Source organism: Antedon mediterranea, chromosome 2 (genome assembly GCF_964355755.1).
Source record: "Antedon mediterranea chromosome 2, ecAntMedi1.1, whole genome shotgun sequence".
Classification (NCBI taxonomy): Eukaryota; Metazoa; Echinodermata; class Crinoidea; order Comatulida; family Antedonidae; genus Antedon; species Antedon mediterranea.
In genome coordinates this window covers 19,858,587-19,886,382 of record NC_092671.1, presented here as the reverse complement: position 1 = coordinate 19,886,382, position 27,796 = coordinate 19,858,587, and the positions used below count along the sequence as shown (strand labels likewise).

The following is a 27,796-nucleotide window of genomic DNA, read 5'->3' as shown; positions in this document are numbered from 1 at the left end:
TCAAACTAGCCTAGGCCCCTAGCCTATTATTATTAGACCTACCTAGGCCCTAGGCTAAGCATTGGCCTATGGGCCTCCCTATAAGCATATCTAATCGAGCATGATATAGTACTAACCGCAGTAAGATACCCATTATTTACAGGCCTATAATAAGAATAAATTTAACAAAACAATATAAATTATACAAAATCAAGCAAACAATTTTTTTTTAAAGTTACATAATAATATTATATTGCTTACAAAGGGGCTTTCTATATCTTATCTTGTTGCAAATGTTGATTTTCGCGACGTTTCTACCGATGCTGATTGTTTATTGCACGTCCATAAATAAGAGTATTAGATTTTGATATGAGTTGTAAACCAATTCAATTCAATTCATCGACATTTTTATTCCATAATCAATATAAAAACATATACAAATACAATACAAATAATAAGATAATGGAATGGGATACAAAATAAGCACAAGTGCTTTAAGCATGTAACCCTAACAAAAAGATCAAACAATTAGTACAAACAAAAAGAACAAACCAAAATAACATAATGTGATTTACTTAACTTAAATATTTCTATTGTTATAATATTGCTTTAATCTCTGTTTAAACAAACTTAAAGTGGGAGATTGTTTTATATAGTCTGTTAAATTGTTCTAAATATGTGTTCCTTGGTAGGAAATACATTGCTGTTCGACTTTGGTGCGTTTTAGTTGTGGACAGTAGTTTGACGTGTTTCTAGTTGAGTAATTATGGAATGAGGCAGATGTACTAAATAAGTTATTAAATGATTCAGGTAATAGATTATGTTTATATTGATACATAAATATAGCAGTGTGTTTCGTATAAAGGTCAAAAATATTTAATGTTTGGGTCGAAATAAAAAGTGGATGAGAAGGATGCATAAAATGAACATGACAAATATTTCTAAGTGCTTTTTTCTGGAGAATATGTATACGGTTTAAATTTGTAGCAGAAGTAGCACCCCATACTGTGATAGCATACGTTATTCTAGGTAATATAAGTGCATTGTATACCGTTAACAAGATGTTACTTGATAACATAGACTTCACTTTGTTTAAGACACCAATTATTCTAGAAATACTGTTTGCTACCTCATTTACATGAAAATTAAACGATAAACTCCCTGATTAGAACATTATTATGCCTATATTGAAACTACTGTGCATTTGTAAAGTATGTAGGCCTACAACATCGTAAAGTGGGCTAAAATTATAGTAGTAAATACATACAAATGTTATTGTCCGGCTTTATTTCACTATAAGGACATACACATTACGTCATAACTCTTGTCGCTCATTGGTTGCTTGTTACGATTGCGCTTACGTCTCTTGCGAAAGTTGACTTCAAGTCAACTTTCGTAAGAGACGTAAGAAACGTGACGCAAGGGCGTTCATTCAAGCGTAAGATCAAAAATCCCGGTTTCCTGTAAAATCGGAAGAAAACGTCGTAACGCAACAATTGTTAGGTCATCGGTTTCCTGTAAAATCGTTTGTCGTTACCATTTTTCTTACGTTGCGTCGATTTTGTAAATTTTCGATCGTAATCGGTTTCCTGTAAATCCGCATTTCTTACGACAAATCGACGTAGTCGCAACAAAAGTGATGTTCTTACGTCGACAGGAAACCAGCTTTTACGTAAAGTTGACTCCAAGTCAACTTTACGTAAGAATCGTTAATAACGCAACGCAAGTGATCGCAAGCAATAAAATCCCGGTTTCCTGTAAATTCGGGATAAATCGACGTATCAGACGGAGATTCGATACCCCGGTTTCCTGTCGATCGTCTATTTTTCTTGCGTTTACGTCGATTTCACCAAAATATTGTCGTAAGCGGTTTCCTGTCAAATGTTGGTTTCTTACGTAAAATCGACGTAACAATCGTAACTGACGTTAGAAAAACTGACTCTTACGTCGACAGGAAACCAGCCTTTAGCAATCACAAGCGAATAAGCCATCGATTGTGATTGGTCAATTCACTTGCGTTGCGTTACGTCCTTGTGTTGCGTCGCTAGAGTGGGAACGACGCTTAAGACGTGGTAGGAGGATGATTGCTGGCAGCGAAGCAGAAATAAATGGGCCCAATCTTGTTAGCAACGTCGCATGACATGATTGATATTACGACCTGTTTTAACGAGAGGTCAAAATATACCATAAGGACACTTCCAACACGGTAACGGCGACCGGGAATCCACCAAATTTTAGGATTCAGCCAAGTAGCCTTTTTTTCAATTAAAATCTCATTTACACGGAATCTTTGTTGTTATACAACACGTATAGGCGTGTAGAATATGCGTGTAATAGCGTGTTGTATTAACGCGCCCTCTTTGGAGACTCTTCCAGGGAGTCCTGGTTGAACCATTTTTTTTTTCTCAGTTTCATGTGGGTAAGTGAAAATTCTTCCTTTTTTTCCTGCACTTTGGTGGGCTGCTCTTAGCGGTGCCTTGGCACCTGCCGCGGGCTATTTTTCTCTGAGCATCCCTGTTGTGCTTACTTTTAGAATTGGAAAATTATTGCTATATAAGTTACATTTGCTTATGACTTTTATGTGCAGTTTTACATGGGTGAATGTTCATTTACTAATTAAACTATTTAAGCCAGAACTTATGTTGTATGCGTCTTTATTTATTATTCTATGAGTTTTTTAATTGCCGCAGTCTCCGAGTAGCAAAAATCACGAATTGGGTTGGTTGGGAACACAATTCTATTTTGAGAACGGAGAGGGCGGGTTTTCGACCTCTTTGATCAAGCATCCTCTCTGTTAACACGATCACATTAAGTTGAAGACAATTTTCCCTCCCTCCCGCCCAATATTTAGACACTTATAGCAATAGGGCTATTTTTCTCTGAGCATCCCTGTTGTGCTTACTTAGAATTGGAAAATTATTGCTAAATAACTTATATTTGCTTATAACTTTTATGTGCAGTTTTACATGGGTGAATGTTCATTTACTAAAACTATTTAAGCCAGAACTTATGTTGTATGCGTCTTTATTTATTATTCTATGAGTTTGTTAATTGCCGCAGTCTCCGAGTAGCAAAATTACAATTATTTATGTCATAAACAATTTACATCATATATCATTGAAAATGTTATTTTTGTTGTTGTATTTTGCGTTTTCTTTTACCAAACTCCACATTTCCAGCGAATGTGGCTTTGGTAAATTAATTCATTAATTAAATCACGGCACATGACCCACAGCTACACCCACCCCTACACAACATATAATTGCAATTATTCTTTTTTTGTGTGATAATTGGTGTTTTTTTTTCAGTTATTGACGCTGATATGTATGCGGGTGCAAACGTCGAAGATTCGGCATCACATTATGGAGTTTTAGATAAAGTGAAGACAGATTTATTGGTAAACACTACTGGATTGGTATCCGGAACAAGCCTCAACGTTACCATTAAAGCTGACAATATGCAGGTATTTGATCAGAAAAGAATAATGCATATGCATTACGGACAGACAAGAAATAACCTCGGACACGTGGTATTCCACGAACTCCATAATTGTAAACGTCGCGTTGTGATATTCATGAATTATCAGCGTAATGACGTAATTTGATTGGTCAGTTTTAACGATCGTCTCGAAATCAATTATTGTAATCGTTGAATTGTTAGCGTATTACTTTTCTCCTGCAAAATCGTTGAATCTAGTTAATTTAACGCAAATCAACCTCGACTGGAAACATGCTTTAGTGAGCGACGAAAGTGCACACTCTGGTACATATCATTTAGTGACACTGACTTTATTCACTATTTTGCTGTTATCGATTATTTTCTACCTAATTAGGTGACTTCATCTAAGATCACCTATTGTTATTCTCTACATCATTATTTTTTTCTTATTTGTACCATTACACTCATAAACATTCATTATTTGTATAATATTCAACAGAGCACTTATCCGTGTAAGCTTTTCTCTTAATAATGTTCTTACTCAAACAGTTATCTTTTTATCAACCGTCTTTTTTTTCAGAATCATATCTAAGAATCATGGATCGCATACTTTCACATTTACTGTATAATTATTTGAATCTAATAACTTCTCAGAATATTAGTCACATCGCACAAAAAAGAGGCCGCATCTTGCTTCTACGTGTCCAATTTTCTTGCTCATAATTGTCACTTCATGTTTCATTTAGATGATGATGTCATCATATCAAACAAATTAGAATATTTGTGGGTCCCGTAATTTCACATATATTGCACTGTACACTATGTACTATATAATCTATGAGTCAGTCAAGTCAGCACTAAACAATGCTTTCATATGCACATGTTTCAACGTACATTAATATTGCGTTTGCGTGGATTTTTTTATTATTAAATGTCGGGTAAATTATCTTCTATCAAAAAGATCAGTAGTTCGTTAAAGTTACGAATTTAAATCTAGTTTAAATACTAATTTTTCTTATTACCAAAAACATGTAAAGCTATTATTTAGAGGTGTGGTACTTTTGTGTTTTTCATTTATACGGGCCGCGTAAATTTTGTCTTAAAGACTTTCTCTGAAAGATACATGAAAGATAGCCGAACTACTTCCTAAATATAACAACTAGGCCTAAACCTAACCCTCTTAATAATCTCCCTCACTATAAAGTAACAAGGCCAACAGCCATAAGTCGCGTGCTCTCAGAAAAAAATGAACTTTCAAAAAGTAATGTACATCAAAACAGTTAAAAAAGTACAGAAAAGCGATAAAACGCATAGTGATACCGGACCGACAGACAGACCGACCGACCGACATAGTGAACTATTGAGTCGCGTCCACGCGACTAAAACGAAGTTGGTAATGGGATTCGAACCATAGTCTAATCCATTCGACTACACAGATGGCTAGACGGAAAGCGTAATAAAAAGTTTATTTATTCATCCCTTTCAGAGAAAGTCTTTTCGCAGACGGGTCAGGATTGGTGTTTTGATTTCAATTGTATACAAATAATGCACCCGATTCTGCTACTGTCCACATGTGCTATCTGTAAAACTATAGCAAGTTATACACGTTGCTGTCTGCTATAAATGCTGTAGGCCTACTTTTAACACACGGTACACTGTCTGTAGCACAGTGTGTGTTGACAATTTACAATGATGTACAACCATAGGCAGGTTTTCGTACTGCCATGCAAGGATGGATAGGTGTTTTCCGCCGCTTTTAGGCCTTCTAGTCAATTATTGTTATTATACGAATTACTTAATTAGTCTAGTAGCTCATCTACCTTTTTAGCAGGGCATAATGAATATTGTAGCTAGGCTTACTAGTCTAGCGGGAAATCAACCAATTATTTGGTTGGATACGAGTTTAGGGTAAGAAGTTAAGTACGAGTTGGCATGGGTACGAGTCGACCAGGGGTGAATCGACCAGAGTACACCCGGCCGGCCGCCCTACTAGAGCATAGGCTACAGGCCGGCAGGAATGGGAAATCTGTCCTAGCTATAGGCATAGGCCTACATTGGGACGCCCAAAAAAGCCATCCTATGAGCATAAAAAGGCCTCGTAGAGCCAGACATGTTAACATAAATACTACACAGTACTAGTACGTCTACCATTTATTATAGTTCCATGGTACTACGGATCACTACTATCTAGGTCTAGTAGGCTAGGGTAAGGTTCCAGTAATTTCGGTCGCGTTTTTTCAGGAGGGCATGTCAGAGGTGAGATAGGTTAGCCCAGCTAGGCTAAACTAACATGTAAGTAGTATTCTACCATGGGATGGGAACGAGTCGGCATGGGGGTACGGGTTGATCTTTAGGCGCTAATGCAGTTTCGTACCCACCCCTTAAAATTAATTACGCCGTGGTTAGGATTCCGGCACCGGAACCCAACTGCCCAGCGTTAGGGAATCCGACACGCTATTGCGCATGCCCAGAGCGAGGTAATCGGCGACTCTATACTATACCAATTCTTTGACTATACAGCGATGGATCATTTCATAGCTGCGCCACACGGCGAACTAGCCTAGATGCCTACTAATGCGGGATCCACTAATCTAGGCTAGGGCTACCAGTTAGGCGTGACCAGTGGGCCTATTTATTTTGTAATTAAAAAGTGGTTGTTCATTCATATATAAACTTCATATCATTATGAATTATATAATTACATGACTAGTTTTATGATTTTTCATAACGCATTTAATATACTGTACATAACATGCAATCACAAGTTGATTTGTTGACGGCAGCCACCGCGTGGATGTGAAAAAACTGTTCGGAAATTCGGGGTCGCAACGTTAAAAACAGCATTACGATTCTTAGATAGATACCGATTCTTATTAATATCATTATAATTATTTTAACGCGTGGCGTAGTCGTATTTTAATTATTAATTCATGTATGGCATAGGCCAAGTTTTATCCATCTCTCGCTCGCGCAACGACTCGACTATCTAGGCTACAGTAAATCCCTATAACACTCCGACTCTCGGTGGTGTGGTGTGTGGCACTATTAGTGCAAGCTATAATTCACTTCCCAGAGTTCTGGGCATGCGCAATATCGTGTCGGATTCCCTAACGGTGGGCAGTTGAGTTCCGGTGCCGGAATCCTAACCACGGCGTTAAAATTACTCAAAATCTTCATCCAACCTACTCACGAGTTGTCTACAACATTCTGCAATCATAAAATTGTAAAAAATCGATAATTTTTTATTTAAAACTATTTCTAATCAATTAATACTGAGCACCCTTCGGAAATACATCGCCAGCTTAGCTTCGCGAAAATCATCGCTAGGCCTGCCGATAAAAGTACGGAGGCCTCACAGGACATTAACTCTATTAATAGAGTAAACAGTTGCGTTCTATAGAGGGCGTAGTTACTAACGTTTAAAGCACGCACCAAATAATTATAATTTTCATTATTATTTCCGACATGCGTTTCGTATTTTTAATAAAGAAAAAGAAATACTATACAATTGCTGTATTCATCATTGTGGGTATCATCATAATTATGTTATGTTTTTAATTTGTTCTTTCATTTTACTAGTAGAATTTCACACAGAAAAGAAGATAAATATGGAACTGCTGACTCTTGAAGATATAAGTACTGACCAATTTTCCTCTGTTTTAGTTTATTTTACATTATGGTTTGTAGGTCAAATAAATAAATGAAATGAATAAAAAGAATTACAGTACTTCATTCCTGAGTTACATTGTTAATGTTATAAAACAATAATCAAGCTATGACGAATTAATTGTTTTAGTATTTGTTATCACTAGCTATACTAGAAACGCTAATGGTTTCCCTGTTTTAAGATTTTATAGAAGTATATTATTATTAATTAACATTTTTTATTCACCTATGAAAGACCTCTTCAAATACATGGAAATAGGAAATGCAACAAAAACAGAAAGATATAATTTATTGAAATGTAATGTAAAGTAATACAATAATTATAATAAAAATGTTTTCCATCAATTACTAGAATTTATTTTACTTCTGCTGACACTGAATACATCATTTCATGTCTTTCATTTCTTCTTTTTTATCTTCTTTCCTGTTGTGTTTATTAAAATAAAATCAAATAAAACATTAAATAATGAAGCAACTATTCATTAATTTATTTCAACAATATTTTATGAGGGTGGTCCATCCAGCCGAAGCTGATCATTAGGGACCCTTACAAAAAATATAATTTGACAAGACAATAACACACAACATTCAAAATAAATAGAATTTCTAAAAATTAACAACATAATTAAACACAAAATATTTCTTTATGAAAAAAACTTAAAATCCGTTTCATGAGGAACATGTAAAAAATATTTTATTATCGCCATAATAATATGATCATAACAGCGTCCTCTATAGATCGATGCCCTATGAGGCCTCCGTACTTTCATCGGCAGGCCTAGCGATGATTTTCGCGAAGCTAAGCTGGCGATGGATTTCTGAAGGGTGCTCAATTATTAATTGATTAAAAATAGTTATAAATAAGAAATTATCGATATCTTACCATTTTATGCTTGCTGAATGCTGTAGACAACTCGTGAGTAGGCTAGATGAAGTATTGAAATCATTTTGAGTAATTTTAAGGGGTGGGTACGAAACTGCATTAGCGCCGATCTTTATCCGTATTCTAGGGTGCTGGTCAACCCGTAACGTACCCATGTCAACTCGTACCAAACTTGGCTAACTCGTACCCAAATAATTGGCCAACTCGTACCAATAGCTTTATAGCTTTATTGATAGCTGGGTTCAAATCTAGGTTGGGACGGTTTTTTCTCATTCTAAAACAGATTTCCTTAATAATAAAATAATATCGACCTATGAATTTAACTGTATTGTATTGTATACATAATATTAGTAGTAATAGTAATTCCCATTGCATTTATTATTATAATATATTTTACGGTTACCCCTTAATTATACTATACTAGTATAACTTCCTTGTTATATTTTACAATATTTTCTTCATAATTCAACAATTTTTTTTTCACAGCTAATTATCAAACTGAATCATCACACACCAAATCTCATGAAATCTCTAGTGTATTTCTCCAAGCTAATCCAGCTACATGGTATTGCCTTGAGGCTAAACTACACTGTATACTGGGCACTACCATCATTCCTGGCCCGTCAACCTGGACCACATTATGGTCCAACACAGTCGTGTACTACTGATTCCAAATAGTGAATTACATCCTGTGGTCAAGGATTTATTTGCACTTATGCTTATTTCCTCCAACATACAGAGTACGTAGGGCTTTTAATTTGCTTTTATACCTGTTAATTAAAAAATCGTTTATGCCTATTGTTGAAATTTAGAATGTAAATACTGGGATGATCACCCTAAATTTTCTTTTCCATTTAACAATTTTATATTTCACAGCCAGAAAAAAGCATACAGAGTTTTTTTATTCATAACTGTTGAATTGCATCCCAATACATGGTACCTATTGGTATTATATCTATAAATATAAAGTACTCTCTTATAAATAGATGTATCTCTCCAAACTACTCCAACTACCTAATCTAATAATAGTACTATTAGCATACTACTGTACACTTTGTAGACAAGAAATAAGTTGTATCCACCTAGAGGACTTATGGTAGTACTGTACAGTCGATCGTCCTCTCACTGGCCAGGTCAACATAATCTATGCCTAGCTTATTACAGTAATTAAAAAGTACATTATTACAGAGATTTTTTTTTTGCAGAAATCAAAGTTATGTGTATAGAAAACAGTACTCGTATTAAAAACTAAGCAGGTTGTACTGAACGCAAACTGGCAGGATATTTTGAATATTTTTTGTTCATTTTCCACGAACTGGAGACAAAGACATATTACGACCCTTTTATTTAAATTTATTTGGATAGACCTCCATGTAAATTCATTAAAGGCTATATGATTGTTTTATATTTTAATAATGTGATAGTAGAAAACCATTGTGCATAATGAGGACTATGAATCTAATATTTATTTGCATTCTCATCTTTTTAACATTTTATTTATAATGCTGGTAATGAATTTACTATTGAAAAGGTCATGTTTCCACTTATCTCAAATGTTGGCACCCACCTCTAACCTTGGTAGAACTGACTGTGTTCTACATGTAGTAGTGTTTCCACCAGACTACTTCAACCTAGTAATTGAATAAATTTCATTGGGGTAACATTTAAACTAATTATCACCTTTAACATAAAGTATCCTCCTGAAACATGTATTTGTACTGTACTTCATCTAATATCCATTACTTATTTTTTTTTTTTTTTTTTATGTCTTTAGGCAATGTGGCCAAGGATTACCAATAGTGAATTAATCACTGTCCTATCAGATAGGTGGTAATCCCCCTGATACAGGGGCTATTGTGTGAACCAGTTCACCGGGGTAACCCCCTACTCTTTTTCGAATAATGAACTGGGTTTCTTTAAAGTACACACAGGTTATGACTGTGTACACTGGACCTACGGTTTATAGTCCTTATCCGAGAAGACTTGTTCCACCACCAGAACTAGGAGCGAGTCGGCCTCGAACCCTTGCCGATGTTGCTGTTGTTGTTAAAATGAACCTGAAATGGATTTTCGATTTTTTTCATTTTAGAATGATGTTTTGGGGGCTATTAGGTGTTACTAGAATGTATATTGTTACAAAATATAAATTGGCCCTTTTGGGGAAAGCCCCATTTGAAAATAAAAAAAAATCGCGGGTGACGTCACTTTGCGAATATATTCCTATCCCTCCAATGGACAATTTGCAGTTTTTTGGCTATAACTCTTGAAATCTATGGAGTGTTTTCTAAAAAATGCTTGTGCATTTGCAGAAACGTATTTAGAATTTTGTTAGATAAAATTATTACCGTATAAACGGTTATTCATCGAGTAAATGACGATTTAAAATCTTAAAATCAACGGTTTTTTTCTGGCAATACCGAAGTTGGCCTGGCAACGTTGTCCGGGATACAGCTCCGTGCGCAATGATGCGTATCCATATTTTCCGTTCGTGTATTTTGTATCGTTCGTAATTTATACTGCTAAAATGTGTTAGTTTCTTTAGTTTTTAGTTTAGCAGAATTAAATTAGTAATATGAAATGATAATTTATTTGTCACGAATCAGGCAGTTCGAACACGAATTTTATTCATATTTTACTTTGGCTTGACAATGAGCGCAGCAAGTTGTTGATATCGCTTTGGTCCTTGTTGGATGCACATGAAACGGAGCCTCGCCGCATGATGTGGGTGGTGGATCGCCTCCGCGCACTGGATTGGGGGCCTAGCTAGGCCTAGTAAAGGATTGGGAGGTAGGCCTTCTAAATTCGGGTTTTAGAACAAACGAAGTACATTTTAGGGACCTATATTTCAACAACATTAGATATTGAATAAATTAGTATTAGTGTCAACGCTTCGCGTATCTTTCCAGGCCGTCGATCATTCACTGACTATCGGGCGGCATACACGCTCTCGATATCATCGTGTGTATATGTGACGTCGTGAATATAGAGGCTTCCGACGGCCGTTGAAATAGAATATTGCAATGGCGTGAGTAATTTTCGCTAATTTACCATGGTATCTTAAAATTTCGTTTTTACTCAAAATACTATACATTTGGTTTTTATTTGTATGAGTTTGTGTTAATTTGATACATTTAAATAACATGTGTGAATTTCTTGAAAATCGAAATTCCATTTCAGGTCCATTTTAATACTAATTTATGTGATTTATGTCTAACTTCAGGAATGATCTGAGGCTAGAAGGACGAATTTCGGTACACATATAAAAAATAAACTAATGTTTTCCTAATAATTTAACCCCTAGGTTGATAACTAACAAAGAAATTATTGAAATTATGTTCTCACAATATACAGGTGTACTGTATCTACATATGCATGCTGCTGTACTTGTTTTTAACCGCATAATGGCATTGAAAACAAGAATGTTTTATAATTATTATAGGTTATTTCCAAATATTAAAGGTCTGAAACAGAAACTAAATGTTACCAAACTATGTTTTTGAAAATCTCTATGATATAATATAATAATATGAACATAATATTAAATTATATTGATAATCATGTTCTTATAAATTTATTTATATTTCTTTTGTGTAATATAGTTCATATATTATGTATTAAATAAATTGGTAAGGCCCTATACTGTTTATATTTAAGGAAAGTTTATATACACTATTATTTTATGCCTACCAATATTAGTATTAATTGTTTATGTAACTATTTTGTCTAATTGCATTGATTTTTTGTATAGGCCAATGGCATTAATGTTTTTCTCAAAGCAAATTAGCCTAATAATGCCATGTTTAGACACATAATTCATTGATTTCTGATATTCTGTACTTGTGTATGCATTACTAAAATAGTAGTTATTTTATTTCATTTATAATGTATGTATAAACATTTATTCATTTTTTTTTTACCTTTTTAAGTTTAAAAAAATATTAAAATACCTACCAACCTTTCTGTTATTGTTACTATTATAATATTTTTTGCAGAAGATTGATTTCAATAAAAAAATTTATAACATTTAATTTGACTTATACTGTACTATGTTAGTTCAGGAGATGAAGTGTGTGTTGGTAGAATCTGGTGTGTTTGAGGTTGGTGATGTGAGGTGTATTTTTGTGACTTTAAGACCTAAATTAGATGTTTTCTGAAGAAAAGAAGCGAATAGGCTTCCCAATAAAATAGTATGTAATAGTGTATATTAAAGTACATTGAATGAATTCGAGCGGAAAAATAACACACATAAAAAAACATTCATTTCCTTGTCGAAAAGCGCCTCTCTAGTTTTCTATTAATTTATTAATAATTATTATTAATTAATGAGTAATATAAACATATTTTTAACATTTGATGCTGGAAGCTGATTCTACTCCAAACAAAGTTTCATACCTCCAAATTTCATCAACGTATTCAAAGCACTTCAACAGATATCACATTGAACATTAAAAATTAGGGTTATGGATAGAATTTTGCTTAAAACATATACAAAAAACATTGATAAAAAATAGTTTTTGTATTCAAAAACATTTGATACTTGGTATAAATGTTCAATATAGGTTGCTTCATCCATATTGCAAAAAAAAATAACTATCGAGCCATATTACTGATTTTTTCAATTTACGTTTTTACAAAATGTACATTTATGAAAGACCATACAATTCCAATGCATTTTTTAAACCTAATAACGATTTTGAAAAAAACAACCAACAAAAAACGTTCATGAATGAAATTTTGTTTCTGTGAATAGAGCAACCTATATTGAACATATAAAAGAAGTTTCAAATGTTTTTAAATTCGAAAAGTATTTTTTATCGATGTTTTTTGTATATGTTTTTAAGCAAAATTCTATCCATAACCCTAATTTTTAATGTTCAATGTGATATTTATTGAAGTGCTTTGAATACGTTGACGAAATTTGGAGGTATGACACCTTGTTAGGAGTAGAATCAGCTTCCAGCATTAAATGTTAAAAATAAGTTTATATTACTCATTAATTAATAATAATTATTAATAAATTAATAGAAAACTAGAGAGGGCGCTTTTCGACAAGGAAATGAATGATTTTTTATGTGTGTTATTTTTCCGCTCGAGTTTATTCAATGTAGTGTAATATACACGGTTACATACTGTTTTATTGGGAAGTAATTATTTTTGTGTGAATCTTCTTGGAGTTGTTTGAAAGCCTATCCACTTACTTCTTTTCTTCAGAAAACATCTAATTTAGGTCTTAAAGTGACAAAAATACACCTCACATCACCAACCTCCAACACACCAGATTCTACCAACACACACTTCATCTCCTGAACTAACATAGTACAGTATAAGTCAAATTAATTGTTTAAAATTGTTTTTATTGAAATCAATCTGCCTCAAAAAATATAATAGTAACAATAACAGAAAGGTTGATAGGTATTTTAATGATTTTTAAACTTAAAAATGTAAAAAAAAACTGAAGAAAAGTTTATACATACATTATAAATGAAATAAAATAACTACTATTTTAGTAATGCATACACAAGTACAGAATATCAGAAATCAATGAATTATGTTTCTAAATATGGCATTATTAGGCTAATTTGATTTGAGAAAACATTAATGCCATTGGCCTATACAAAAAAGCAATGCAATTAGACAAAATAGTTACATAAACAATTAATACTAATATTGGTAGGCATAAAATAATAGTGTATATAAACTTTCCTTAAATATAAACAGTATAGGGCCTTACCAATTTATTTAATACATAATATATGAACTATATTACACAAAAGAAATATAAATGAATTTATAAGGACATGATGATTATCAAAAATAGTCAATATAATTTAATATTATGTTCATATTGTTATATTATATCATAGAGATTTTCAAAAACATAGTTTGGTAACATTTAGTTTCTGTTTCAGACCTTTAATATTAGGAAATAACATAATAATTATAAAACATTCTTTTTTTTTATGCCATTATGCGGTTAAAAACAAGTACAGCAGTATGCATATGTAGATACAGTACACATATATTGTGAGAACACAATTTCAATAATTTCTTTGTTAGTTATCAACCTAGGGGTTAAATTTTTAGGAAAACATTGGTTTATTTTTTATATAAATTATATGTGCAGAAATTCGTTCTTCTAGCCTCAGATCATTCCTGAAGTTAGAAATAAATCACCCAAATTAGTATTAAGTAATTAAATGAATAGTAGATGCAGTACAGTACAAATACATGTTTCAGGAGGATACTTTATGTTAAAGGTGATAATTTTACCCCGATGAAATGTATTCAATTACCAGGTTGAAGTATGGTGGAAACACTACTATATGGCAAATTAAATGTACTCATATAGAACACAGTCAGCTCTTGAGCACTCTGGAGTGGTATGTGCGCTATAAAAATCTTATTATTATTATTATTACTAGATGGTACGCTCGCTTCGCTCGCGTACCATCTAGGTCGTGCCCACAGATGGTTCTCGAATACATAGTAATCTCAGCGTTAAAAAAACTGGCGACTTCAAATGTACATGCAGGACAATAATACATGTCGTTTACAGGAACGAATAAATAGACACGGTGATTTATGTACTCAACTAAAATTAGCACCATGGGAATTACTTCCGAAAAAGAAACTTGTCATAAAATAAGAAACAAACTGAATTTGTGTTTTGTATGTAACATTAGGGTTGAGGGATGGGGAAGAGGATGGGTGCAAAGACGAACAATTGTTTAATATATTCTTTATCGATAAGTAACGAAATATTAATTGTTTTCATGTTTTACAATAATATACCACTAAACACAGTAAAACATTGTGATTTAATACTTTGTTGAAACTGTCACCGTCATAGTCGATTAAAATAGTACAGTACATTTAACGATACATCACTAATACGACGTTTATATTTTTTTGTACAGTAGTTACATTATTAATTAATACAAACGTTCAGAAGGAACTGTCAGTAATAAAGTAAACACCTCTATTCGGGGCGTCGGGCAAATCGTAAATTCACTTTAATCGCCAATAAATAATTATCTAACTCAACTTAATTAGTAGGCCTAATGGTCAATTGTTTCTTAGAGCAAATTTATACTTAAGTTGTTTCCTAACCACCAAAGTTGTTCTATGTTTAGGGCATGTGATCCTTCGTACTGTAGGCCTGTCCTCTACTGACTTTACAACGCTACTCATGCCAGTGAGGGGGAGGGTGGTGGTGTGGATGGTGGTTTAACTGCAATAATAAAGTTGATTGTACATAATAGACGGCGACTGGAAAGGCTAGCTCATTATGCGTTAAAAAAAAAAGATTCCACAGATTGGAAAAAAATAGATCGAATTTCTGTTATGACTCTACTTGTCTTTACGACGCCTGAGGGAATAGACACTTGTGGAACAGAGATTGGAATGTTCCATTTATCGCAGATCAAAACATTTGTATAAACGTATATTAAATCTATCAAAATAGTATTTTTAAAAGAAAATCGGCCTGTCTTCAACATTATGATGCTGTACTCGAGCTGTTCAACCGGTTTTCAGCTATTAAAAACAATTATCGTAGGAGGAGATAGGAAAATGCGAAGCATCCTCGCATTATTGTCTGCGGGTATTTTTCAAGTTGGACATCCATTAGTCAGTGTATACCACGATCGGAAAACACCCCTATTTGGGGCAAATCGTTGATTGAACCTAAATTCGTTTTAATCGTCAATAACTAATTATCTAACTCAATTTAATTAATAAACATGGTTACATCAGATGGTTAAAATCAGTACCGAAAGTACGAACCAACTTTATATTCCATCGAGTAAAAATTCTAGAAATAAAGCGCGATTTACCGAATTTTGCCCTTACGTAAATTTATATATAGATTACCAAGGTTAGAGGTGTGCCACAATTTGAGATAAGTGGACACATGACTTTTTCAATAGTAAATTCATTAGGCCTACCAGCATTATAAATAAAATTTTAAAAAGATGAGAATGCAAGTAAATATCAGATTCATAGTCCTCATTATACACAATGACTTTCTACTATCACATATTAAAATAAAACAATCATATAGCCTTTAATGAATTTACATGGAGGTCTATCCAAATAAATTTAAATAAAAAGGTCGTAATATGTCTTCGTCTCCAGTTCGTGGAAATTGAAGTTAGGATTCCATAATTTCAACAACAAAAAATATTCAACATTTTCCTGCCAGTTTGTGTTCAAGAGTACAACCTGCTTAGTTTTTAATACGAGTCGGCCTACTGCTTTCTATACACATAAGGAGTGGAGTTGTGGCTTGGTGGTTATGATGCTTGGCTACCAATCTAAGGGTCCTGGGTTCAAGTCCTGTCATATGTTAGGGTTTTTTTCTCATGACAATTTACAACTCCACTCCCAAAGACTTAATAATAAGTCTTTGTTTATGTAGAGCATCTTGTGTATATGTTTGTCTTGTGAAATTTTAAATAGTTTATCCATCCGGTAATTGGCGGGTTACTCGCTGTTGGATGAGTATGAAATAATAATAAAAATAATAATAATAACTTTGATTTCTGAAAAAAAAAATCTCTGTAATAATGTACTTTAATTACTGTAATAATCTAGGCGTAGATTATGTTGACCAGACCAGTGAGAGGACGATCGACTGTACAGTACTAACATAAGTCCTCTAGGTGGATACAACTTATTTCTTGTCTACAAAGTGTACAGTAGTATGCTAATAGTACTATTATTAGATTAGGTAGTTGGAGTAGTTTGGAGAGATACATCTATGTATAAGAGAGTACTTTATTATTATAGATATAATACCAATAGGTACCATGTATTGGGATGCAATTCAACAGTTATGAATAAAAAAAAACCTGTATGCTTTTTTCTGGCTGTGAAATATAAAATTGTTAAATGAAAAAGAAAATTTAGGGTGATCATCCCAGTATTTACAGTCTAAATTTGATCTTTATGCAACAATAGGCATAAAAGATTTTTTAATTAACAGGTATAAAAGCAAATTAAAAGCCCTACGTACTCTATATGTTGGAGGAAATATGCATAAGTGCAAATAAATCCTTGACCACAGGATGTAATTCACTATTTGGAATCAGTAGTACACGACTGTGTTGGACCATAATGTGGTCCAGGTTGACAGGCCAGGAATGATGGTAGTGCCCAGTGTACAGTGTAGTTTAGCCTCAAGACCATGTAGCTGGATTAGCTTGGAGAAATACACTAGAGATTTCATGAGATTTGGTGTGTGATGATTCAGTTTGATAATTAGTTGTGAAAAAAAATTGTTGAATTATGAAGACAATAATTATTGTAAAATATAACAAGGAAGTTATACTAGTATAGTATAATTAAGGGGTAACCGTAAAATATTTTATAATAATAAATGCAATGGGAATTACTATTACTACTAATATTATGTATACAATACAATATTACAGTTAAATTCATAGGTCGATATTATTTTTTTATTATTATAAGGAAATCTGTTTTATTTTCAATATAAAATTTATTGACAAAAAGAGAGATCGACGTTTCGGTACCATCATAGAACCATTTTCAAGATCAAGTGAATACAAAACAATAATAATTATGTGCACTAAGCACCAAAGTTGGTGACAGGAAATGCTAATTTGGGGCTAATTAAGTAATTAGCTCCTCCTACTGAGTTAGATAAACAATTTAGCTTTGATGGAATCCGATTGTTTATTGAGTGTAGGTTTTATCTCTTTGATCCACAACATCTCCTTAATAGGCAATCAAACTTATTGTTGCATTTAGATAAGACTCTAAAGTATTCTGAGATATCACCAGTTATGCCATGTTGTTTTAGGTGATCGCCTATAATACTTTTGTTATGTTCATTAATGCGTTTGTAAAGGTGTCGGCAAGTGTAACCGACATAGTTTGTATCACACAAACCACATTGAAATGTGTACACAACGCATTGTGAATTAATGATTCTGGGTTTCATTTCTTTAGGTTTTAAGGTGTCACCTATCTTACGACTAGTAAATACTGGTAAAATATCATTTTCAATCTTCGCACTAAGTTGTTTAAGTTGTTTAGTAACCGTGTTACAACAAGTTTGATCCTTGTACGGTAGTACAATCCTAATAGGCTGGGGAGATTCATCAGTTAGCATATCTTCATTAGTATTACTAGGAGTCACACAAGTATTAATGGATTGGTTGAAAGCCTTAACAATATTACTAATAAGATCTAAAGGATAATTCAACTTTTGAAAAATCTTAGTTACATTATCAACCTCTGATAGGAAAATGTCATGCGTAGATGACAATTTGTAGGCACTATTAAGCATTGTGTGAATTAGATTACGTTTATGTTTGATATCCACATGGTTATCATAATGTAATAATAAGCCTTTATTAGTGGATTTCTTATATACTTTGGTTTCAAGAGATACATCGTTTTTTGAGATAGTCATACCTAAAAAATTTATTGAGTTATCTCTAGCAATTTCCATTGTAAAATCAACGGCATCGTGTGAATTGTTCAAAGTGTTCAAAAAATTCTGTGCTGAAACCTGGCTTGGCATGAATACGATTGTGTCATCAACGTAGCGACGATAGAACTGCGGCATTTTCCCTGTTGCTTGTAAGGTATCTTCAATGTAACACATGAAAACATTTGCCATCAGAAAATCTATCTATTAGGCCAATACTCTCAGCCACTGGCACTTACAATTTTAAATTAGCACAATGGTTAGATGAGAAGCTAAAACCATTAGCCAGCAACGAATACTCTATACCAGACATTTTTGATTTTGCTAAAGAGTTACGTTCTACTGAAATTGGTTCAGATGATGTTCTGGTCTCTTACGACGTAGTTTCTCTATTCACCAATGTTCCACTTGATGAGACCATTAACATTCTTGTTCATAAGGCCTTTAAAGATGACTGGTTTAACATTGAACACGGTTTATCTATCGATAAACAAGGTCTTAAGGACCTACTTACAATTGCGACCAAAAATCAACTTTTCCAATATGATGGTGATCTATACGAGCAGGTTGATGGCGTAGCCATGGGTTCACCGCTTGGACCACTGATGGCAAATGTTTTCATGTGTATACATTGAAGATACCTTACAAGCAACAGGGAAAATGCCGCAGTTCTATCGTCGCTACGTTGATGACACAATCGTATTCATGCCAAGCCAGGTTTCAGCACAGAATTTTTTGAACACTTTGAACAATTCACACGATGCCGTTGATTTTACAATGGAAATTGCTAGAGATAACTCAATAAATTTGTTAGGTATGACTATCTCAAAAAACGATGTATCTCTTGAAACCAAAGTAAAGAAATCCACTAATAAAGGCTTATTATTACATTATGATAGCCATGTGGATATCAAACATAAACGTAATCTAATTCACACAATGCTTAATAGGGCCTACAAATTGTCATCTACGCATGACATTTTCCTATCAGAGGTTGATAATGTAACTAAGATTTTTCAAAAGTTGAATTATCCTTTAGATCTTATTAGTAATATTGTTAAGGCTTTCAACCAATCCATTAATACTTGTGTGACTCCTAGTAATACTAATGAAGATATGCTAACTGATGAATCTCCCCAGCCTATTAGGATTGTACTACCGTACAAGGATCAAACTTGTTGTAACACGGTTACTAAACAACTTAAACAACTTAGTGCGAAGATTGAAAATGATATTTTACCAGTATTTACTAGTCGTAAGATAGGTGACACCTTAAAACCTAAAGAAATGAAACCTAGAATCATTAATTCACAATGCGTTGTGTACAAATTTCAATGTGGTTTGTGTGATACAAACTATGTCGGTTACACTTGCCGACACCTTTACAAACGCATTAATGAACATAACAAAAGTATTATAGGCGATCACCTAAAACAACATGGCATAACTGGTGATATCTCAGAATACTTTAGAGTCTTATCTAAATGCAACAATAAGTTTGATTGCCTAATTAAGGAGATGTTGTGGATCAAAGAGATAAAACCTACACTCAATAAACAATCGGATTCCATCAAAGCTAAATTGTTTATCTAACTCAGTAGGAGGAGCTAATTACTTAATTAGCCCCAAATTAGCATTTCCTGTCACCAACTTTGGTGCTTAGTGCACATAATTATTATTGTTTTGTATTCACTTGATCTTGAAAATGGTTCTATGATGGTACCAAAACGTCGATCTCTCTTTTTGTCATTAAATTTTATATTGAAATTATATAGTAAACGTCTTTTAATTCGAAATCTGTTTTAGAATGAGAAAAAACCGTCCCAACCTAGATTTGAACCCAGCTATCAATAAAGCTATAAAGCTATTGGTACGAGTTGACCAATTATTTGGGTACGAGTTAGCCAAGTTTGGTACGAGTTGACATGGGTACGTTACGGGTTGACCAGCACCCTAGAATACGGATAAAGATCAACCCGTACCCCCATGCCGACTCGTTCCCATCCCATGGTAGAATACTACTTACATGTTAGTTTAGCCTAGCTGGGCTAACCTACCTCACCTCTCACATGCCCTCCTGAAAAAACGCGACCGAAATTACTGGAACCCTACCCTAGCCTACTAGACTAGACCTAGATAGTAGTGATCCGTAGTACCATGGAACTATAATAAATTGTAGACGTACTAGTACTGTGTAGTATATGTTAACATGTCTGGCTATACGAGGCCTTTTTATGCTCATAGGATGGCTTTTTTGGGCGTCCCAATGTAGGCCTATGCCTATAGCTAGGACAGATTTCCTATTCCTGCAGGCCTGTAGCCTATGCTCTAGTAGGGCGGCCGGGTGTACTCTGGTCGATTCACCCCTGGTCGACTCGTACCCATGCCAACTCGTACTTAACTTCCTACCCTAAACTCGTATCCAACCAAATAATTGGTTGATTTTCCGCTAGAATAGTAGGCCTAGCCTAGCTACAATATTCATTATGCCCTGCTAAAAAGGTAGATGAGCTACTAGACTAATTACGTAATTCGTATAATAATAACAATAATTGACTAGAAGGCCTAAAAGCGGCGGAAAACACCTATCCATTCTTGCATGGCAGTACGAAAACCTGCCTATGGTTGTACATCATTGTAAAATGTCAACAGACACTGTGCTACAGACAGTGTACCGTGTGTTAAAAGTACAGCATTTATAGCAGACAGCAACGTGTATAACTTGCTATAGTTTTACAGATAGCACCTGTGGACAGTAGCAGAATCGGGTGAATAATGAATACATTTCAAGAAAAGCTCATAAGTAGCGGGTTTTTTTTCAGTTCAACTTGTCTGCAGATCCTTTTTTCGTGTGGAAACTAACAGGAAAAGAAGGAGAAATCAACCAAACCATGACGGTAAGATGTTCTGGTGTCTTCTAAATATTGCTCTGTTCGTAGGCATAATAAATAATAATTACATGATTCTTATGAATCATGGGATAAGCACCAAAGTAGGAAGATACACTTGTATGATATGTTTGGCATCTCCAAATAAAGCGCTTCTTGCAGTGTCATGACGTCATTTGTTTTCAATTTGTGAGTTGCGTGCCAGTGCGCGTACTATACGCAGGCTAAACAAAATTATATACAATTTGGTATCGTGTGAGATATTCATGCAGTGTAATCATCTTTATTTGTTATTTGGAACACTTTGGACAACCCAACACAGTTGTTGAATAATAAAAGTAATAAAGACAACATATTGCAACAACGTGTTCACCTAATTATTTCTCACCGATTCCACAACAGCTTCAACAACTAGTGAAATAATTACAATGGCAGACGTAAACAAACTGAAGCTTACCAGACGGAACAGCAAAGGTCAGTTAACAAGGACTCTGTGGATGATAGAATCCCTACTTAAAGAAAATTGCGAACCAGATGTTTTAAAAACTTACATTATCAAGGCGGAGGAACAGTTCCGAAAAGTTGAGTTAAAACACTCTGAACTGATTGATGTAATTGAAGACCAGGGATAATTTGAAACGGAAGAGAAATGGATGTCAGAATGTGAGATGGATTTCCTTCAAAAGTTGGTATGTGAAAAACGGGAGATTACCCTGCGCCACTCACAATCTACAGTCGATGTACCATTCTCAACTCCTCTTCAAACATCAGCCTCAACGCAGCCTGCTGGTACGGTTGCCTCGCCGCCTGCATTCAGTTCACCTACACCTCGACCTGATATGGCAAGGTCAACGCCTACCATGGCAAAGATGAAGTATCCTACATTTAATGGCAACATCCGGGATTACAAAAGATTTAAAGAATTATTTACACATTGTGCAACTAATCTAACTGAGATTGAATGTTTCTACCAGCTAACTGAATCTATGATTAACAGCAAAGAAAGAAACATGGTTAAAGGATGTATCGATGTTGCTAGAGCTTGGGAAGTGTTAGAAGAACGCTACGGAGACAAGACAGAGTGGTTGATAGTCTGTTGAAGGATCTAGAAGAAAACAGAATAGCTTACTATAAAAGCGTTAGGGACAACGACACAGGTCATTCTCTCACTGGCTTGGTTAAATGGCTGTACAGCCAATTATTGTTACTTGAGAAAGCTATGCCCATGACGGAAACTGAATCATCTTCATCATCAAAGAAGGCTTCAAATGCTGCTGTAGTGTCATCTGGAGAAGGATACAAGTCAGACTATACTACAATAGAAATCCCACGTGTGCACTGCATCCAACTGCGAATACTCATTTCTTAAAGAGTTGTAACAAGTTTCGAAGTTTGTCTCAAAAGGAGAAATATGAAGTGATGAAAAAGAACAGAATCTGTTTTAGATGTGGTCACAACAATTGCTCTGCTGGTAAACCTCCATATGATAAGAATTCCTGTCAATTTACCACACCTTGTGGAACTCCATCTTGTGGAAGTAACCTTCACTTTCCGGCGGTTTGTCCTGTCTTGTATGAAAGAAAGGATCAACCCAATCTTAATTGCAATGCTCAACCCTTTCAACCAGCGAATCCAACCACAGTTGTTAAGCAGGCAGGCATGGTCACCCACAATTGAGAAAGTAAATTATAAGTGACTTTACCTACTGTTATGGGGTATCTGAGATGTGGCAAAACCCGCCGTCTAGTGCGTATCTTATTGGATGGTGGAAGCCAAGCGACACTTCTGAGATCTGGACTCATTCCACTTACTAATCAAGATGTTTATCAAAAACACGATCTGAGTCTGGTTGGTGGTAAGAAAATTACCAAGAAACTACGATTGCTGAATTGCTACATTGAAGACGTAAATGGTACATGGTCTTGTCCACTCACCGTCACAGAAATAGACGAACCCTGCGGAGATGCTCCTATAGTATACCAAGAACAGCTTAAACAATACAGTCATCTAAATGAAATTGATTTACAAGTTGCTCCATACCCAAATAGTGATGTACGTGTCGATAACACGCACTTAATAATTTGGGAAGAGTACCTCTGAGGTCAATGTATCAATGAAGCTGTAGCCGTGAAATGTCCTTTTGGATGGTTTATCCAAGGAGGGCAACTCACCACATCAGCACTCTTCAACTATGTTAATGTTTCTGCAGTTGGACCAATGAAAGATTTTCTTGGCATTGAGACAATGGGTTTAGAACCAAAGAAGTGCAAATGCTCTGAACATCTTACAAACCGCAAGGCAACGGAAGCAATTGATCAGAGTGTGAAACAACTGCCAAATGGAACTTATGAAATTAGATTGCCTTGGAAAAGGGCACCAAATGACCTTCCAGATAACTATGGGTATGCTGTGAAGAGACTGAAGAGCCTAGAAAAGCAATTTGAGAATAGGAGCATAGAATGGGAAGTGTATTGCGAACAAATGAGAGATCAACTGAAAAGAGGTGTCTCTCGTCGAGTGACAGAAGCAGAGCTACAAAGAGATAGAGAGGCTGGAAGGAAGATGTGGTTTCTACCACACTTTGCCGTAACCAAAGAATCCAAAACAACACATGTGAGAGTAGTATATGATGGAAAGGCAAGATTTCAAGGCCATTCTCTTAATGATTATTTATATAATGGAGAAAATGTTAATACTGATCTATTTAATGTTGCCCTACGATTCCGAGAAAACGAAGTTGGTATAATCGCTGACATTAGTAAGATGTTCCAGGCTATTAAAATCAGTTCTGATGATGCCCGCTTTCATCGATTTGTGTTCAGAGAGAATCCTAACCATCCAATTCAAGTGTACGAGTTGACGACTGTTAGTTACATTTGGTGACAAGCCATCACCAACTGCGGCTATTGTGACTTTGAGGCATGTAGTACCTGAGCATGCGCCCGGTGGTGATGAACAATTAGAAAGAATTGTTACTGACCAGTTTTACATGGATGATTTGAATGAATCTGTTACTGATGCTAATGAGGCTGAAAACTTAAAGTCTAAACTCACTGAGACTCTGAAGAAACGAAACTTCAATATCAGGAAATGGCAATCCAACGTTAGGAATTTGTGTGACGAATCAGAAGACGCCACTGCTGCAACAGCTTTGGGAACAAAGTGGGACCTTGTGAACGACACTCTAAAGGTCAAAGAGGTAAAACTAATTCAAGGTCTAATCCCAACTAAACGTAGCATCCTGAAACAAACCGCTTCTTCCTATGACGTATTCGGTATGCTTTCCGGTATCCTTGTCCGACCGAAAACACTGTTACAAAAACTGTGACAACTAAACATTGATTGGGATACACCACTTAACAAGAGAGGTGAACTTTGTGCTATTCTCAGTGAAATCAATAAAGACCTTGAAAAAGCAATTGACATAGAAATTCCAAGATGTCTTATTCCAAAGCCATTTAGAGGAAAAAGACCATTACCAAAAGTATCTCTGCATGGTGCAAGTGATGCTTCAGAAGATGCTATGGGTATCGGAGTTTGGCTAAGGTCGTCACATGAAGAGTCATCTGAAACTTATTTGTCGTTTGTGTGCGCCCGAGCCAGACTAACACCTCTTAAACAATCAAGCATCCCCAGAAAAAAACTTCAAGCAATTCTGCTGCTTTCAAGGCTGATGCTCACTGTAAAGAATGCTTTGAGGTTTGACATAGTTTATTCAAAGATTTGGACAGACAGTATGACTGCCATCAGTTGGCTGAGAGGTCAATCTAAATCTTTCCGATCGTACGTTGCATACCGTGTAGGTGAGATCACTTCTGAATTTGACCCGATCAAAGATATTGCCTTTGTACCATCAGAACAGAACACTATAGATATTGTTTCAAGAGGAGGAAACATTGACGATATGAAACAAGTCATCGATGGACCAGGGTTCCTACGATCATCACCAATCTCTTGGCCTAAAACTCCCACAAATGTTCAAGTAGCTCCTGAAGATGGAGAACAAAAGAAATTCCATGTCCGTAATGCTAAGACACTAACACTCAAAATAAAGGCTATCCCTGAATTTGAAAGAATACTTGATCCCACCAAGTTTTCTAGTTGGCCAAAACTTAAGATGGTCACAGCAAGAGTTGTGTCCTTAAAGCAGTTACCAAAGAACCAATGGTTAACGAAGTTAACTTCACAAATTTCTGAATGGCCTTCACCACATGCATTGAAGGAAGCTGAGTTGCTTTGGATCCGACAGGGACAAGCTGAGATAAATTTCAATGATAACAACATCATGAAGCTAGATCCAGTCTTCGATGAGAAAGAAGGAGTGTACCGTGTTGGTGGACGGATTAAGAATGCACCACTGTCGTATGACATAAGACACCCTTACCTACTACCGAAGGGAAGCCATATCAGTTTACTGATTGTTCGGGATCGACACAGACACTCTTTACATGGGGGCCACCTGCAAACCGCATCAGAGGTCAGAAAGAAGTTTTGGATTATTGGGGATATCAACATCTCAAAAACAGTTGTACGACAATGTACTATTTGTATGAGACACAAAGGGAAGCCAATAGAGCAGAAGATGGCTGACCTACCAGACTTCCGAGTGAAACCATGCTCACCGCCATTTAGTTCCACACTCGTAGACTATCTGGGCCCAGTTAACGTAAAACTTAACAAAAATACCACCACAAAAGGATATTGTGCAGTTTTTACATGTGCCGTAACTAGAGCTGTACACTTAACCTGTGTCCAAGATCTTACTACTCAAGCGTTCCTACAAGCAATAGAACGATTTGTAAGCATCAGAAGAGCACCATCTTTGTTAGTGAGTGACAATGGCACATGTTTCAGAGGGGCTGACAATACAATAAATGAGTTGAATTTGAGACTAGACTAGACGAAGATACGAGAACAATGCCAACGTTATAATGTGCAGTGGAAATTTGGACCACCAGGTGGAGCTGTTGAGCGCTTGGTTCAAGAGGTGAAGAAAGGCATGAGACAGTTGGTGAAAGCTGATAGACTAACATTTGTTGAATGGGAGACGGTGTTCTGTCAGATATCTGGTCTTATCAATAGTCGACCTTTGACAGCCAAGTCATCATCGCCCCTGGATCACCCGCCATTGACTCCTAATCATTTCCTGATTGGAAGATGTGATTTACAGTGTCCGGAAGTACCGTGTGAAGAATTCTATGGAAATTTGAGAAAACGAGAGAGAAATGTGTAACTCTATGGTGAATGGTTTCTGGCACCGATGGATAGAGTGTATCCATAAGCTCTCACCAAGACTTAAATGGCAGAAATCAATGGAGAATGTAATGGAAGGCGACATAGTGCTTGTCATTGGTGAGAACAAGAAACGTGGTAGTTGGAAAATGGCAGAAGTCAGTAAAGTTTAGCTAGGGAAAGATGACCTTGTTAGGATTGTTGACATAAGATTTGTAGATGGTACCAATGCTAAGAAACCGGTTACTAAGTTGATCATGCTAATGAAGAGCACCGAACGTTTAGACATGTAGTGATATGTGGATCAGATGATGTTCCTTGACCACTGTGATTGATGATTTAAAGTGTAATTGACATTTATAAACTTTTCATTGTTATATTTAAAGTTGTAGACTTACTTATTGTTACTAGTTGTGACCATCCGTCACTTGTTTAGGGGGCTAGGATGTCATGACGTCATTTGTTTTCAATTCGTGAGTTGCGTGCTAGTGCGCGTACAATACGCAGGCTGAACGAAATTATATACAATTTGGTATCGTGTGAGATATTCATGCAGTGTAATCATCTTTATTTGTTATTTGGAACCCTTTGGACAACCCAACACAGTTGTTGAATAATAAAAGTAATAAAGACAACATATTGCAACAACGTGTTCACCTAATTATTTCTCACCGATTCCACAACATGCAGATTTCTTACTTTTAACATTTCACACTAACCTGATTCGTTGCCTGTAGACTAACTGTATTTATGCATACCTTAATGTTTAGATATAAATGTATGTAAATGTTTTTCTGTAGGACGACTTTCAAGTCAGCTTTGGCTCTCCTGAAGAACTTGTTTTGTCATTTAGCAACGATGAATATTTTACGAGTGACATTGAATTCATAGGGAGCATCAATTCTACTGTTAATGGTATTTAAACTGTATATTATAACAAAAACAAAATACTAATTTTAACAAGTGACCTATTTAATAGATTGGTATTTTAGTCTACTATACATTACAAAACTAAAATTATACTGTTTAAACGAATTTTGTCCCATCCCATCATATAATATTTAAAATGATTTTTTATATACAGTATTACATACCTTACTACATAATATATCCAGTAAATAGACTAGGCATACACCGCATACATTAATTAGGGTATTAAACACACAACACAGAACAATTTATGATTAATAAATGGTATCATCATATTTGTCTGAATGTTTAAAAAAACAAAATGTTTTGTTTTAAGTTGTA

General features: G+C 35.1%; 3 protein-coding genes across 3 annotated transcripts; 2 read left to right on the top strand and 1 right to left on the bottom strand.

The window, feature by feature from the left end:
- Window positions 1-17,681: 17,681 nt before the first annotated feature.
- Window positions 17,682-18,617, bottom strand: LOC140039344 (uncharacterized). The gene has a single exon (XM_072084949.1). It carries the CDS (start codon window positions 18,615-18,617, stop codon window positions 17,682-17,684), a length of 936 nt encoding a protein of 311 aa, XP_071941050.1.
- Window positions 18,618-19,085: 468 nt separating this feature from the next.
- Window positions 19,086-20,018, top strand: LOC140039343 (uncharacterized). The gene has a single exon (XM_072084947.1). The coding sequence runs from the start codon at window positions 19,086-19,088 to the stop codon at window positions 20,016-20,018; it is 933 nt and encodes a 310-aa protein (XP_071941048.1).
- Window positions 20,019-24,302: 4,284 nt separating this feature from the next.
- Window positions 24,303-26,546, top strand: LOC140039342 (uncharacterized). The gene is made up of 3 exons (XM_072084946.1): window positions 24,303-24,512; window positions 24,678-26,141; window positions 26,253-26,546. Exons 1-3 carry the CDS (start codon window positions 24,303-24,305, stop codon window positions 26,544-26,546), a joined length of 1,968 nt encoding a protein of 655 aa, XP_071941047.1.
- Window positions 26,547-27,796: the final 1,250 nt, after the last annotated feature.